The sequence below is a fragment of the Arvicola amphibius genome, chromosome 4 (assembly GCF_903992535.2).
Source record: "Arvicola amphibius chromosome 4, mArvAmp1.2, whole genome shotgun sequence".
Taxonomy (NCBI): domain Eukaryota; kingdom Metazoa; phylum Chordata; class Mammalia; order Rodentia; family Cricetidae; genus Arvicola; species Arvicola amphibius.
In genome coordinates this window covers 138,762,808-138,777,277 of record NC_052050.1, presented here as the reverse complement: position 1 = coordinate 138,777,277, position 14,470 = coordinate 138,762,808, and the positions used below count along the sequence as shown (strand labels likewise).

General features: G+C 40.5%; 1 protein-coding gene across 2 annotated transcripts in view; it reads left to right on the top strand.

Moving 5' to 3' along the window:
- Positions 1 to 13,608, top strand: part of Gtf2e2 (general transcription factor IIE subunit 2) — a 42,995-nt gene extending 29,387 nt beyond the window's left edge. For both annotated transcript variants that reach the window (XM_038326647.1, XM_038326648.1), the window contains exons 4-8: positions 283 to 390; positions 2,253 to 2,435; positions 3,352 to 3,445; positions 11,344 to 11,459; positions 12,915 to 13,608. In XM_038326647.1, coding sequence (XP_038182575.1) covers positions 283 to 390; positions 2,253 to 2,435; positions 3,352 to 3,445; positions 11,344 to 11,459; positions 12,915 to 13,031 — 618 coding nt within the window. In that variant the 3' untranslated portion in view covers positions 13,032 to 13,608. The remainder of the gene's footprint in view (positions 1 to 282; positions 391 to 2,252; positions 2,436 to 3,351; positions 3,446 to 11,343; positions 11,460 to 12,914) is intronic.
- Positions 13,609 to 14,470: the final 862 nt, after the last annotated feature.

The following is a 14,470-nucleotide window of genomic DNA, read 5'->3' as shown; positions in this document are numbered from 1 at the left end:
CTAGGATGGTCTTGAGCTTGTGATTCTCCTGCCTCAGCTTTCTACATGCTGGTGTTACAGGTGTGTATCCCCACTCCTGGTTTATGGTTGGTTTGTGATTTTTGTTTTCTGTTTCAGTTTATCATTTGATTTTTACCAATCTGGTTTTGTATGATTTCATGTTCTTGATCCTGGTATAGACAACTACTTAACTACCGCAGATAATATGTGCTTATATTCCTGAAAAGATTTATATTTGACTTTGACTTACTGCACTTAACATTTGAAAACTTCCCTCAATAGACACGGCATCAGCGAGGAGATACACATCCTTTAACTTTAGAAGAGATTTTGGATGAGACACAACACTTAGATATTGGACTAAAGCAGAAACAATGGCTAATGACTGAGGTAAGAACAGACTTTAAAAAATTACAAAAAGGGATATGTGCTACAGCTATCTAGAGTTCTTTTTTTTTTTTTTTGGCATGGTAGGGGGGTGCTGGAGAAGGGACCCAGAGCCAGCATGTGTTGGGACATTCCAGTACTGATAGAGCACTCTACCATTGCGTCATCTCCAACTGTAGACATGTTTTATTGGGTTTTTGTTTTGTCTTGTTTTTTTTTTGATGTTTTTGTTGTTGTTTTATTGAGACAGGGTATCACTGTGTAGCCCTGACTATCTTGGAACTCAACTGTGTAGACCAGACTGGCCTCAAACTCAGAGATCCATCTGTCTGTCTCCCGAGTACTGGGTACACACAAGGGTGTGTGTGACTACTCTGGTTTAAATCTTACTCTGTAGTACAGGCTGGGCTCTCACATTTGGCAGCAGTCTTCTGCTTCAGATATAGGTCACCACAGCCAGTTTATAACTAAGATTTTTAACTTAAAAATGTTTAAACACAGATGTTGCAGATAATTGTAATAAATCTTAGTGATACACAGATAATGATAATTCACATTTAAATATGATGGTTTATGTAATATTTAAATTATATATATTTAGCAACATTAATGTCTTTAATTTTTAAAAATTCTATCATTATTATTAGTGTTGGTTGGGTAGAGTTTGTTATCTACTTCCCATCTTTACCAGGGATTGAACTTGGGTCATGAAGCTTTTGTGGCCAGTGCCTTTAACTTCTGAACCATGTCGCCAGCCCAAAGACTGTTTCTATTCTTCGTACTCTGACCTCTGTACATTAGAGGTAAAGCTCTCCCGTGCCTTGGCACTAAAGAAAGAAGTAAACGTGTGAGACGAGCCCTTACCGAACTGCCTGTGTAGTTTTCTGTTTGCTTTGAGACAGACAGTTCTCTAGTGCACAGGCTGGCCCGAGTTTCCTCTGTAACCTAGGTAGTCCAAGTGTGTAATCTTCCTGTCTCAGCTTCCCAGGTAGCTGGGATTGCAGGCCTACCATCATGTCAGTCTGGAGGCCTTTCCTTCTGTTAGTAGCTGCACAACAAAACTTGAGTTCATTCTCTGTTCTCTTGACGTTCCAGGGAAATTCCCATGTGCTTTAGGTTGGTCTTCTTGAGCTCTTTCCACAGCCGCACTAGCCAGATGATACCAGAACAGGAGTTTCTCCCATTATAAAGCCAGTATATCATAGAGGAGGGATGGGCAAACCAAGTGTCTATTAATAGGTCTTCTTGTTGATTCTTACCAGATTGTCTTCTAAAAGAATAAAGGTTCTTTAAAGCAGTTGTGATAAAGTGGGTTTCTCTCTTTAAAAAAGTATGCAAATAATGTACAGTGTAGTGGGACTTTTCTTTGGGGCGCCAGCTCACAAATAACGACACATGAGCTTGACCTTGGCTTAGGCTTGCCCACTAGCTCTTACAACTTAAATTACCCTGCTGCTATTAATCTACGTTTACCATGTGGCTTTTTACCTTTCTTCTCTCTGTACATCCAACTCCCTTCGTGTCTCATTGGCATTCACAGATTCCTCCTCCTCTCCCTGGAATCCCACCCATCCTTCTGCCTAGCTATTGGCCGTCTAGCTTTCTGTTCACACCAATCACAGCAGTGTCTTCACACATTGTACAACTATCCCACAACAGTTTTTTTTTGTTGTTGTTTTTTAAATAAGAAGTAAGCACTATGCTGATCACCTGTTCTGTGATCCTAGATGTATGCTATTTTAGGTCTGCTAGTTTATGTTCCGAAGATATTTCAATTTGCCCCTGTGTATGGTAATGTTAGAATTTAAGAACATATGCATGAGGTTTCCTTTAGTAAATATAACCTGACCATGGTGTTATTACAGGCTTTAGTCAACAATCCCAAAATTGAAGTAATAGATGGGAAATATGCTTTCAAGCCAAAGTACAACCTGAAAGATAAGAAGGCCCTCCTCAGGCTTCTGGATAACCATGACCAGCGAGGGTTAGGAGGGATCCTATTAGAAGACATAGAGGAAGGGCTTCCTAATTCCCAGAAAGCTGTCAAGGTAATCTTTCTCTTTTTACTTCTGTATTGTTACTACAATTTGAATTAATAATGTTGTCTTTTTTTTTTTTTTTTTTTTTTTTTGAGACATGGTCTCACTATGTAGTCCTGTCCTGGAACTCACAGAAATCTGTCTGCCTCCACATCCTGAACACTGGGACTAAAATGTGCCACCATGCCTTGTTTCTTATGTTTTTATGCATGTGTCTGTGTGTATCTGCCCACGTATGTGTGGGTGCTCAAGGAAAAGAGAGGGTATTGGATACTGTGGAGCTAAAGCTGCTACAAGCAGTGTGAGCTCCCTGATGTTGGTGCAGGGAACTGAACTTGGATCCTTTGGAAGAGCAGCAAGGGCTCTTACCCACTGAGTCATCTTTAGTCCCCTCATTGAAATTTTAAACATTTAAAAAACAAAATTGAGTTATTTTTAAATAATCTTTATCCTGTATATACATGAAGGAGTTTGCAGTAAAGTTATGGTCATGAAGATTGTTACATTTTCCCATTAATTTTGAGTCTTTTGCAAAAACTGCTTGTTGCCATTGTACATTAGGCACAGTCAGTGCTGTATCACACACACCCCTTTGTGTTCTTTGACAGAAGTCTTAAGAAATCTGAAAGTATCCTTAAAGATAGAATTGCTGAAAAAAGAAATTCAGCTGAAACGTGGGGGGCGCGTAGACTCTAGTGAATATGGGGTAAAGAGAAGCCTTGTTCTCTCCCTCGTGTGTGTAGCATATGCATCAGATAGATGATAGATAGATAGATGATAGATAGACAGACAGATAGATGGATGGATGGATGGATGGATAGATAGATAGATGATAGATAGATAGATGGATAGATAGATAGATAGATAGATAGATGATAGATAGTATCATTTTAAATGAGTAATTTGATGCTAATTTTTTTCTAAGGCTTTAGGGGACCAGATACTTTTCGTAAATCGTCCTGATAAGAAGAAAATACTTTTCTTCAATGATAAAAGCTGTCAGTTTTCTGTGGATGAAGGTGAGCCATTTTGTGCAGATACTTCTAAGTATATCAATTTTTGTTGTTGTTTGTTTGGTTGGTTTTCGAGACAAGATTTCTCTGGATGTTCTGGACCTTTATCTGTAGACCAGTCTGGCCTTGAACTCACAGAGGTATGCCTGCCTCTCTCCCAAGTGCTGGAATTAAAGATGTGTGCCACCACCTCTTGGCAGAGGCTGCTTGTTTCCAGCTGCCCAGACCCAAAATAATTACACAGAAACTACATTAATTGCAGTACTGTTTGGCTAGTAGTTTAAGCATAATTCTAGCTAGCTCTACATCTTAAATTAACCCATCTCTATTAATCTGTGTATCACCACGAGGTTAAGGCCTACCAGCAAGGTTCCAGATGACATCTGGTATCTTTCTCCTCTGGAAGCTACATAGCATCTCCCTGATTCCGCCTACTCTCTCTATATATCTGTTTGGATTTCCCATCTGGCTTTATTCTACTAAGCCATTGGCCGAAAGCAGCTTCTTTATTAACCAAATGGTATTCACAGTATACAAAGGGGAATCACACATCAACCACCCGGCTCAGTATATCACAGTTTTAAGTGATTAAGCTTGCAATACTTAGTTGTAATTTAATGTTGTGTTGGTGGTTTTTAGCATCTCTTAGCTCATAGCTAAAAGACTCATATCTATCATGTCACAGCTTATGCTGACTTGAAAGGTTTTAAGTCATTTGTATATGAAAGTACGATGTAGCAGCTTGTGTTTTATATTTAAATTTTTAATTTTTTTATTTTCAATGTTTTTGCTGGCATGTATGGTTTTGTATCACTTATATGTCTGATGCCCACAGAGCCCAGAAAGATGGTATTTTCTGGAAAAACCTGTTTCTAGTTGGTGGCTCAGCCCTAGCATACACATATAATCCAAGCACTTTCTGCTTATTGTAAAGAGGATTAAATAAAGTCAACCATAGGCCAAGAGGCAGAGCAAGCAACCAGTTGACAGGAAGAGAACAAGGGAAAACTATAGAGAATAACAGTCGGGAGGTCGGAGGGAGAATCACAGAAGGGAAGAGAGGAACATTCAGTTTTGAGGAGTCTTTTTTGGGATAGCACAGGAGGAGGAGGTTTCTCAGACGCTGGCTGAGGAACAGGGTCAGCTGGGTGCTTTCTGCCTCTGAGCTAGCAGGCTTTCACCCCAGCATCTGGCTCCCGAGTCTTTATTGGTAAAATTAAACGATTGAGATTTTGTTAAAAACAAGAGGCAGACTGAGAAAAAAGGTTTGTTTCTTTTAAGATCTTTGCTATTGCTTATTTATTTGATATGTTGTAAAATGTTTCCCTAGATTTCTTAATACTGAGACATGCTTACCTCTTCTAGAACTGGATTAACCTTTGATTAGTGTCAGGTATTTGGTCTCAGTCTTTGTCTCTCCCAGAGCTGGAGAAAGGACCCTGAGCAGCTGAACCACTGCTCGAGCATCTGTATGGGCTTGGGAGAAGGACCCTGAGCAGCTGAACCACTCACTGCTCAAGCATCTGTATGGTCTTGGGAGCAGTCTAAGGAAAACATTGAGAATGTGGCGCACGCCTTTAATCCTAGCGCTCGGAGGCAGAGGCAGGTGAATCTCTGTAAGTTTGAGGCCAGTCTGGTTTACAGAGCGAGTTTCAGGACTGGCTTCATAACTATTGAGAAACCCTGTCTCGACAAAAAACAAAAACCAACCAACCAAACAACAACAAAAACAGAAGGTTCAAAGTATCAGGGCTAGCAAGCATGCTTACAGTTTTGTAAGCTAGGAAAGAGACAAGCAAAATTTATGCCTTTGAATTAGTATTTAGGAAGGTAGGCAGGTTTAGAGGTTAAGATCTGGAAACAACTGCTTATTTCTGGATTCTTTATAGTGACATAGCTAAGATTTTTAATATGTATGTGCCTGTGGGCTTGTACCTGTGCACGCGAGTGCAGGTATGTCTGTTCCCCTGGAGCTGGAGAGGTGGTATGAGATACCTGATAATGGGTATTGGGAACCTACTTGGGTCCTCTGCAAGAGCAGTGTGCACTCTTAACCACGGGGCCATCTCTCCAGACCTATTGCTCAGATTTTTACTTCAGTTTGGTCAATTTTCTTTTTGGTGCTTTGTGGGGTGGTGTTGATGGGTGTTTTGCTGGATTCATAAGAAAGTGTAGGTTCTTCCCTGCCCTTTTATCCTTCTTTTATGAAAGTATTAAATTCCCTGAATACTTGAAAGCATTCACTAAGGGTATTGAACTGGCTGGTTTTTACTGTTATCCTATTCTTAGCAGCGTCTTTGGCTTTAAGTTTTCTGCCTAGTGAGTCAGTCCCAATAAACTGTCTTTTCTTTCAAAATCATCCATTCACAGATCGCATCCATAGCAGCAGACAGCTTTGCAGAAGATGGCTTCTAGAACCCTTTTAATTTTTTGTTATTTCACTTCTTAATCACCAGCTTATACTTGGTGTGGTTTTCTTTTTTACCAAACTATTATTTTACTTTTGTTGCTTATTGTGTTTTGTTTTTATTTTATTTATTTAATTTTGGTTTTTAGAGACAGAATTTCTCTGTATAACAGCCCTGGCTGTTTTGAAACTCGCTCTGTAGACCAGGCTGGTCTTGAATTCACAGAGATCTGCCTGCCTCTGTCTCCTGAGTTCTGCAATAAAAGGCGTGTGCTATCACCTCCTGGCAGTGTTTTTATTTTTGTAACATATAATCTATCAGATCATTTGCTACCTATTAAAATTTTGACCTCTTAATCTGAACTGACTAAGCAGTCATTAAGGTTTTAATGGTTTCCTTCAGAGCTTTGTGTAATTATTGTGTTACATGTTTTCATGCAGTTCATCTGCATATGTCCCTGACAGTCACAGTAAAGGACTGGGTTCCCCTCAGTTGCCTTGTGTCACCTCACTGCAGTCCAGATCATATGTGATAACTCTTCCCCCTATTTGCCTGATACACTCTGCCCATCTTTCCCTTTCACTTGTACCCATGTGTTTTAGACATTTTTGTGGTGGCCTATGGTTATCCTTAGCTTTCAAGACTTTTTTCTCTTTTTTTGAGTCAAAAGTCTCAAAATGTTGTTCTGGCTCCCTGGATGTATAGATCAGGCTGGCCTCTTAACTCAGGGTTTCTTGAAGTGCTAGGATAAAAGGCATATGCCACCACACCCAGCCTTCTTCTAACTTTATATTCTGTTTTTGACAGGTTCTGGGGGTTTTGCTTTAGTCTATAAGTGCTTATTTACAGACCCTACCAAATAATTTGCTGTATGTGCTACAGTCATTTTGCTTATTGTAGGGGATTCAGAAGTGAACAATATGGACCACTGTATTTTCGTGTGTGTGTGTGTGTGTGTGTGTGTGTGTTGTATGTGTATGAAGCTTTTTTTTCTTTTTATACATTATTTGCAGTTTGGTGTTGTTGCAGGAGTCAGTTCTTCCCTTCTACCACGTGGGTCCTTTAAATGGAACTCAGGTCATCAGGCTTGTTTTGTTGGTGAGCTGAGCCACCTCAGGTCTTTTTCAGCCCACAAAGCTTACATTCTGCGAGAGAAGACTATACTGTTTTTAAAATACAAGGAAGGCCATAAACAAGCTTTTGTTGCGCTTGTTTAAGGGGGAAGGTGAGGTGTTCAGAGATGACCTCTGTGATAAAAGATGAGGCCAAGCTGAAAACCTGAGCTAGATGGAGCCAGCCTTGCAAGGCACCAGAGGGGCATCCATGTGTCCTATTGTCTAATTAGTCTAATGCTGGTGGTGCTTTTCTAATCAGAGTCAGTGAACTCTTTTTATGATAGCCATTTTGTAATGCTTTTACTGTTTGGAAATTTATGCATAACATTATTTGAGCTTCTTTTTAAAACATATTTTATGTATATGGGTGTTTGGTCTGTATCACATGAATTTGTAGTACCCATGGAGGCCAGAAGGTGGCTTTGGATGGCCTGGAAGTAGAGTATCAGATAATGAGCCATCATGTGGGTTAGTTCTCTGGAAGAGCAGTCGGTGCTCCTAACTACTGAGTCATTTCTCTAGCCCCAGCATAAATGTGTAATTTCTTTCCAAGTCAGTAGAATACCCTAAATGTAAATTGCTATATTTATTTTTTTCTTCGAATATTTATAAGTACTCAGGCATAGTTATGCCAGAAATGTAATATAAATGAAATAACTGTTTATACCTTTAAATTCGGAGTCACCATGAATATAATTATAAATAACCAGTAGATGTTTGATGCATGGGCAGGCATATCTGCTGTAACTTGTGATTTCTTTAAGTGGTTCAGAATTCTTTGTGAGGTTCTAGAAAGTGAAAAGTGCAGCTTTTCTATGGTTTACAAAGGTAAGCCATTCTATACACAATGTACAATGTAGAGAATGAAGTATTAAAGCAACACAAAATATTTGTGGACAGTATTGGATTATAAATGCAGTTTAATACAAACTGGTATTTTTCAGTCACTAACACCTTCTAGGAAAGATACTGGCAGCAGAATTTTCAATGTTGGCAGTATTGACATTGGAGACCGAAATTTTTGTTGTTGCTGTGCAATATAGAACATTTATCAGCATTTCTGGCTGTGTAGTTGTCAGAGACACAGCTTCCCTGTGGTGTGAAGCCATAGCTGCCTTCATACATTACCAAATGTCCTTTGGGAGACAGACTTACTCTGAAGACCGGATTAAAGGTTCAGTTCATGTTTATAAAAGAAAGAAAAGTACATTGAGATGTGTTCATTACCTTTAGGTCCCTTTTTCATGGGTTCAGTAATTTAGGACAGTGCTGTTGGGATAGAGTAAATAGGTCTTTGCCTTCGAGCCTATACACAGAGTGACATGACAATACATAATACCATTTTTCTAAGCTGTGTTGTTCAGTAGATAAAGGTGTATTTGATTTATATGTTCAGTTTACAATGGGTTTCTCAAGATGTAATCCCACTCTAAGTCAGACGTCTGTAGGTGCAGCATGATGCAGTATAGTTTAGCCACACAGTGCTCTGGAGACATTGTAGGGGCAGTCATGGACAGGAGCCTCAAGGATAATAGACTGGTTTTCAGTTAAGGTCAGTGTGAATCACTGATGTAAAATTAATTTGAAAAACAGTTTTTGTTGATGATGTAAATATGTATTTCCATGTAAAACCAATTGAAAATCTGTAGATTTTGGATCTGGGGTATAGAAAGAGTGGTTTGCTAGCATGTATAAGGCTCTGAGTTCAAAGCCTGGCCCTGTCCCCCCCTCACTCACGGCACATTTGACACTGTCTGTGATACGGTTGCATCAGTGGTGATGTCTGCTTTAGCCCGCTAGATGTCAGCCTCCCATATAAAGCAGAAATGCTCTTGAATGAAGTTTCAAGCAAGCTAAAGATCACCCTTAATTTTGGCTCATAAAGCACATGTCCTATAGTTCTGTAGTAATTGTCTTAATCAGAAAAGTAAACAGCATTTGGACCAAAGCATGTATTTTATTTCCTAAAGGCATTCATTTCCTTAAACCAGGCTCTTACTCATTTAGACCTAATATGAATGTCGGTGGTCAAGAGAACAGTCCAAGGAATCAATCTGTAGCTTAGGGAAGCTCCCCTCTTTGTAAGCTGTGACTGTGTGAAGATTGTGTTAAATAAAAGGGAACCTGGCACCCAGGTAGTACGTAGGGATTGCTAGCTGCTAGTAGTCATACTGAAAGTTAGTGTCTACGATACAGGTTGTTTTAGTCATATCTGTCTGTCCACTTGTTATCTTTACTCATTTTTTTAGTTTTGTGTTTGGTTAGTCAGGAAAGTAACTGATCTATTTTAGTAGTCTGTGGATGCAGTCACAACCATCTTCTGCAGCTACAGAGCAATGTGGCATAGTATTCCTGATGAGAATCCCAATGTCTGACTGACTCTCTCCATTGCTGGTATCTTTAGTAGGTTTTTTTATTTTATTAGTTTTTATTTTTATTAAGGTTTTTATTGCTGTGAAGAGACACCATGACCACTGCAACTCTTATAAGAAAAACGTTTAGTTGGGGTGGCTCACTTTTCAGAGGTTCAGTCCATTATTATCATGGCAGAGAGCATGGTGGTGTGCAGGCAGATGGTGGCAGTAGGCATCAGGAAGTTGATTGAGACCAAGCCCTCCCCCACAGTGACACTTCCTCCAACAAGGTCACACAACAAAGCCACACCTCCTAATAGTGCCACTCCCTGTGAGATTATGGGGCCAATTACATTAAAACTAGCACAGATGGTAACTTTTGTTTTTAATTGGAAGCTTAAACTGTTTCTTCTTTATAGAGCTCTGCTGTAATTATTTGTTCCTTTGTAATGATTCTTTCCCCTCACGGTCTTCAATATTGACTCTTCACCTTCAGTCTGAACTATGTTGGATGTTTATTTTTTTGTTTGTTTGTTTGTTTTTTTTTTCTGCTTGTTTGCAGAGGGATGATATATCTGTGTTCTCATGATTTAAATTCATCCTGGTTTGATGTTATTAATTCTGGAAAATCTTGGCCACTGATCTTAAAGTATTTCTTCCATTCTCTTCTTTAGATGTAAATTATACATTAGGACCATCTGAGATTGTCCTACAACTCAGGGGTGCTCGTTTTTTGTGGGTCTTTTCTTTGGTCTCTTTTCTGCACTTTCTTCTGTTTCTATGTCAGCTTTCATCTCCCTTGGTCCCTGTGCTCACTGACAGCCTACTGGAGCCTCTCATCAGCTGTCGTGCACGTGTATGTGTGTTTAATCCATGTTGAATGACTGTTGCATATGGTAAGAGATGCCTGCCTTTTCTACTTGTACATTCATTTTTTTCTGGTTCACTGTTTTATGTATGGGTGTTTTGCCTGCATGTATGTGCACCATATTTGGCCAGGACCATGGAGGCCAGAAGAGGGCATCAGAGTCCCTAGAATTTGAATTATAGATGTTGTGAGCTGCCATGTGGGTACTGGGAATCAAATCATGTTTTTTTTTTCCTGAAAGAATAGCCTTACCTACTGATCCATCATATAGCATGCAGATGGAGTGTGTGACAACCTATGGGAAGGCTAATGGAAAGACTCGGAAGAGGCATGTTGGTGTAGGGGTTGGCATGGCAGCCTCTGCGCTGTGGTGAGCGGGAAGCCTAGTGAACTACCTCGGCATTCAGGAAGGAATCTTTCTCGAATCCCAGAGTATGCACTGAAGACTTGACTGTCTCAGGTTGTGCGTGTGAGGAAGGCTGACACGGCTGTTAACAAGCTTGTATTAAAGCTGTCTTTAGGAGGGGATTTAAAGGTGCAAAGAATTTTGTTTTGTACATGTTCAATACAAGAACAAGACACTGAGGCTGGACACTGCCTTTCTCCTTTGTTTCATAAGGGCTATTTCTCAACCTACCCTAGATTTGTTTTTTTTTTATTGTTTTTTTAATTTTTTTATTTTGTTTTTTTTCCCCCTTTTTGTCACTTACCAATGCCTCATCAGATTTTAAAAAAATAAAAATAAAAAGAAAGGAAAACTTTTTTTAACAAGATGTTATAAAGATGTAGATAAAGGCCCTATCTCCCCAAATGTTTCTTTCATATCAGTACAGAGGTGGAATACATTGAGCTTAGGGCCTTGAGCCAGTATTTGAAGAATTTGCCCCAAAAGGAGGAACTGATTTTAGGACTAAAGAGTGTTAACTGCTTCTCTTACTGTTCTGTGAGATTGAGCTTACTGGTGACTGTCCTGCTGCCTTCAGGTCAGATCCTTTTGTTGCTGTGCCCAGCACTGTAGTAGTCTTGCCTTGTCTGTCTCGCTCTGTCTGTCTGTCTCTCTCTCTCTCTCTCAACTTTGACCACCAAGATGCAGTGGTCTATAAAATGTCTATGGTCAAATAGATAATAACTACAAATAACTGCTGTCTTGTTGGTGTAGAGTTCCAGAAACTGTGGAGGAGTGTCACTGTGGATTCAATGGATGAGGAAAAAATTGAAGAGTATCTGAAACGACAGGGTATTTCTTCCATGCAGGAATCTGGACCAAAGAAAGTGGTATGTCATCTTTAGACAAGCAGTTCAGTCCCTTCTCTGCTCCTCGTCCTGCTCTCTGACAAATGAGGTGCTGGTTCCCTCTGCCAGGTTTTCTCTGGGCCTAATGCATTGACTTGGCCAGATATAGGCAGTGAACCCACCCGTAGGGATGCCCCAGCCTGGGAGAGCTTTCTCATCATCCTGCAGCCGTCCCAGCTGAGTAACTTGAGCTCCAGCCACATTTCTCATCTCTGATCCTCTATACACTTTCTCTGGTTTCTCCTCTCCCCTCCTGCAGGGTTTCTCTGTGTAGCCCTGGCTGTCCTGGAGGGTCACAAGAGAAACCCTGTGTGTTTAGTTGGCCTCCAACTCAGAGATCCACCTGTCTCTGCCTCCCGAGTACCAGGATTAAAGGTGTGCGCCACCACCTCCTGGTCCTGTCCCTGATTTCAAAGGGGAGCTGCTTCTTCATCTGGTTGGTCTCTTAGACTTCGTTGTCCCTCCCCTGCCCTTTCATGTCGATGCCCAGATGGATCTGTCATATCCTGATGATACTGAATTGTCCTTTTTTAGTAACCACGTATAGTCTTTATAGTGCTTAAATTCTACTCATAGTGGATATTAAAATGAAGGCTGGTAAACCCTCCTGTACCTGTTAACTACTTATTTTAGTCTAAGAATAGCCAGGACAGAATTACCAGCACTCTAGACTTAGGGCTCTGCTCGCTCCCCTTCCCATGCATGCTTTGTAGCTTTTCTTCCTTTTTTTTTTTTTTTAAAGTGACTCTCTAAGGGTCACTGAATAAAAAGATTTATTATTGCTGGACAGTGGTGGGACATGTCTATAATCCTATCACTTGGGAGACAGAAGCAGGCAAATCTATGTGAATTTGATGCCAGCTTGGTCTACAGAGTGAGATCCATGATAGCCAGGGCTGCACAGAGAAACCCTGTCTCAGGGTAGTGGGCGTGCACACACGCATGCATGCATGCACGCACGTATGTGCACACACACACAAAACCCTTAATATTTGATTATTGTTATTTTGAGTTTTCTAAACGTGGTATTTCAGGTATATAGAATAGAGAATATTGCAAAGCTTCATGTGCCTATGCTTTTTCTAGTTTTGTCATTTTTCAATATTTTGCCATATTTTCTAAAGCTCATTTTTTAAACCGCTAAGTGGCAAGTCCTTTTTAGACATAGTGGAGACAAAGCACAGAAATTCCTTGCCTCTGATTTAACTGACTTAGCGGCCACCATACTTGTGTTACACTTTAGGTCCCTGCCTGTTCATTGCAGAGGAGGTTCATGCCTTTTGATATCAGGGCATCAGACTCGTTGGAGGCTGTGTGTGTGCTGTGATTGGGGTGTGTGAGGGACAGGTCTTTGCTGCTGGTCTCTGAACTTGTTCAGTGAGTCCTAACCATGTCTCCTGGAGTCACTGTTGTTTACTCTCTTACCTTTTCCTGCAGGCCTCTATTCAGAGAAGGAAAAAGCCTGCTTCACAGAAGAAGCGACGGTTTAAGACACATAATGAACATTTGGCTGGAGTGCTGAAGGATTACTCGGACATTACCCCTGGCAAATAGGGAACATTTTTATCTTCAAACAAGGTTACAGATAGAGTCAAGATCTTTTGTGATGCTTGGGATCTGAAGACTTCTGCCTTCCCATCTGCTCCTCGGGACTGAGAGGAGCAGTTCAGTTTACAGAACAGGAGCAGATTACCAAACCCAGCTACTGTCACCCCGCAGGCTAGTGGGAACGGTTCCTGTTAACTTCTGGGTTGGTTGGTTTTATTTTTCTAGAAAGACACTTAGCATGGCATGCGGGTGTCTTTGCTCTTTATCTTGATTCCATGTTTTCTCTGTTGCTTTAGAACAGGTTGGCAGGTAGTGCTGAATGCAATATTTCTTTATTCCAAGAGAAAATATTTATAATAAAAGTTTGTTTTTAGGAGGATCTTTAAGAAGTTAGGAAATTCAGTTTGTCTTTCTTAATTTGCGAAAATAGCAGGGAACAGCCACAGTCACTGATTGCTAGGGTGGGCATTTGGGATGTCTCAGAGTGGAGTCAGTACTGCTGGCAAGTGTGTGGATTTCCTCTTTGGAAAACAGGGTATGACTCTGGTGAATAAGCTAAGCAATAAAATTACACTAAACATAATTGTTAATGCTTTCTTTAAAAAGGCTAAATAAGTATTTAGTAAGTTGGATTCATGATTTGCTACTATCTTGAACAAGGATGAGGAGACTTTTCTTGCCAGCCTGAACGTGAGCTTCACCATAGCCCAGCTCTCTCAGGTGGCTTTCCTGGCCGTTTCTGGTGGAGGGACCCTCTGTCACCTGTTACTAGTCCAGTTCAGTGAGAGCCATTATTATCATGTGTGAGTTTTTAGGGTTTTCACTCGTAAAGAAGGCATTTTCTTGCCCGCCTTTTGTTATGACTTGCCCTGCTTCTTTGAGTTGATTATCACAGATTTTCTCTCTCCCACTGGAATGGTATTGTTGGAATATAAAAACCAAGTTTAATATTCTCAAACAAGGTGCAACAGTAACCCAAAAGCATTGGGCTTCTGATGAATAAGTATTATATCCATTTCATGTCATCTTACCTCCGAACTCCAAAATATGGTCTAAGAAGATGTCATACTGTGGTTCCCACATAATTAGACTGTAAGAGATTTGCCATCTTGCTTTGTGTTTGAAGGTTTCTGCTGGTAAGAGTATATAATGCTTATGTGTCAAGGTAGTTTTCCCCGTAAATTAGAGCTCACTTATCTCCCAGCAGATGTCTCCGTTTGCAAACCATGTTCTCAAAGCCACGTTACGGCGAGGTCTGCAAGTGCAAGACTGTCTCATAGGCCTCATCTGACTTTAGAAGGAGGCAGACTTCAGGCCTCTGGACAGGTAGGTGCTCAGATACATGTTTACTGCCAGGCCTGCGTCCTACTCACCTCTAGCTAAGCCTGCTCTCGTTTGTGCTTTAGGTACTGATCTGATAATTGATCTTAATTTCTTACCTCTCT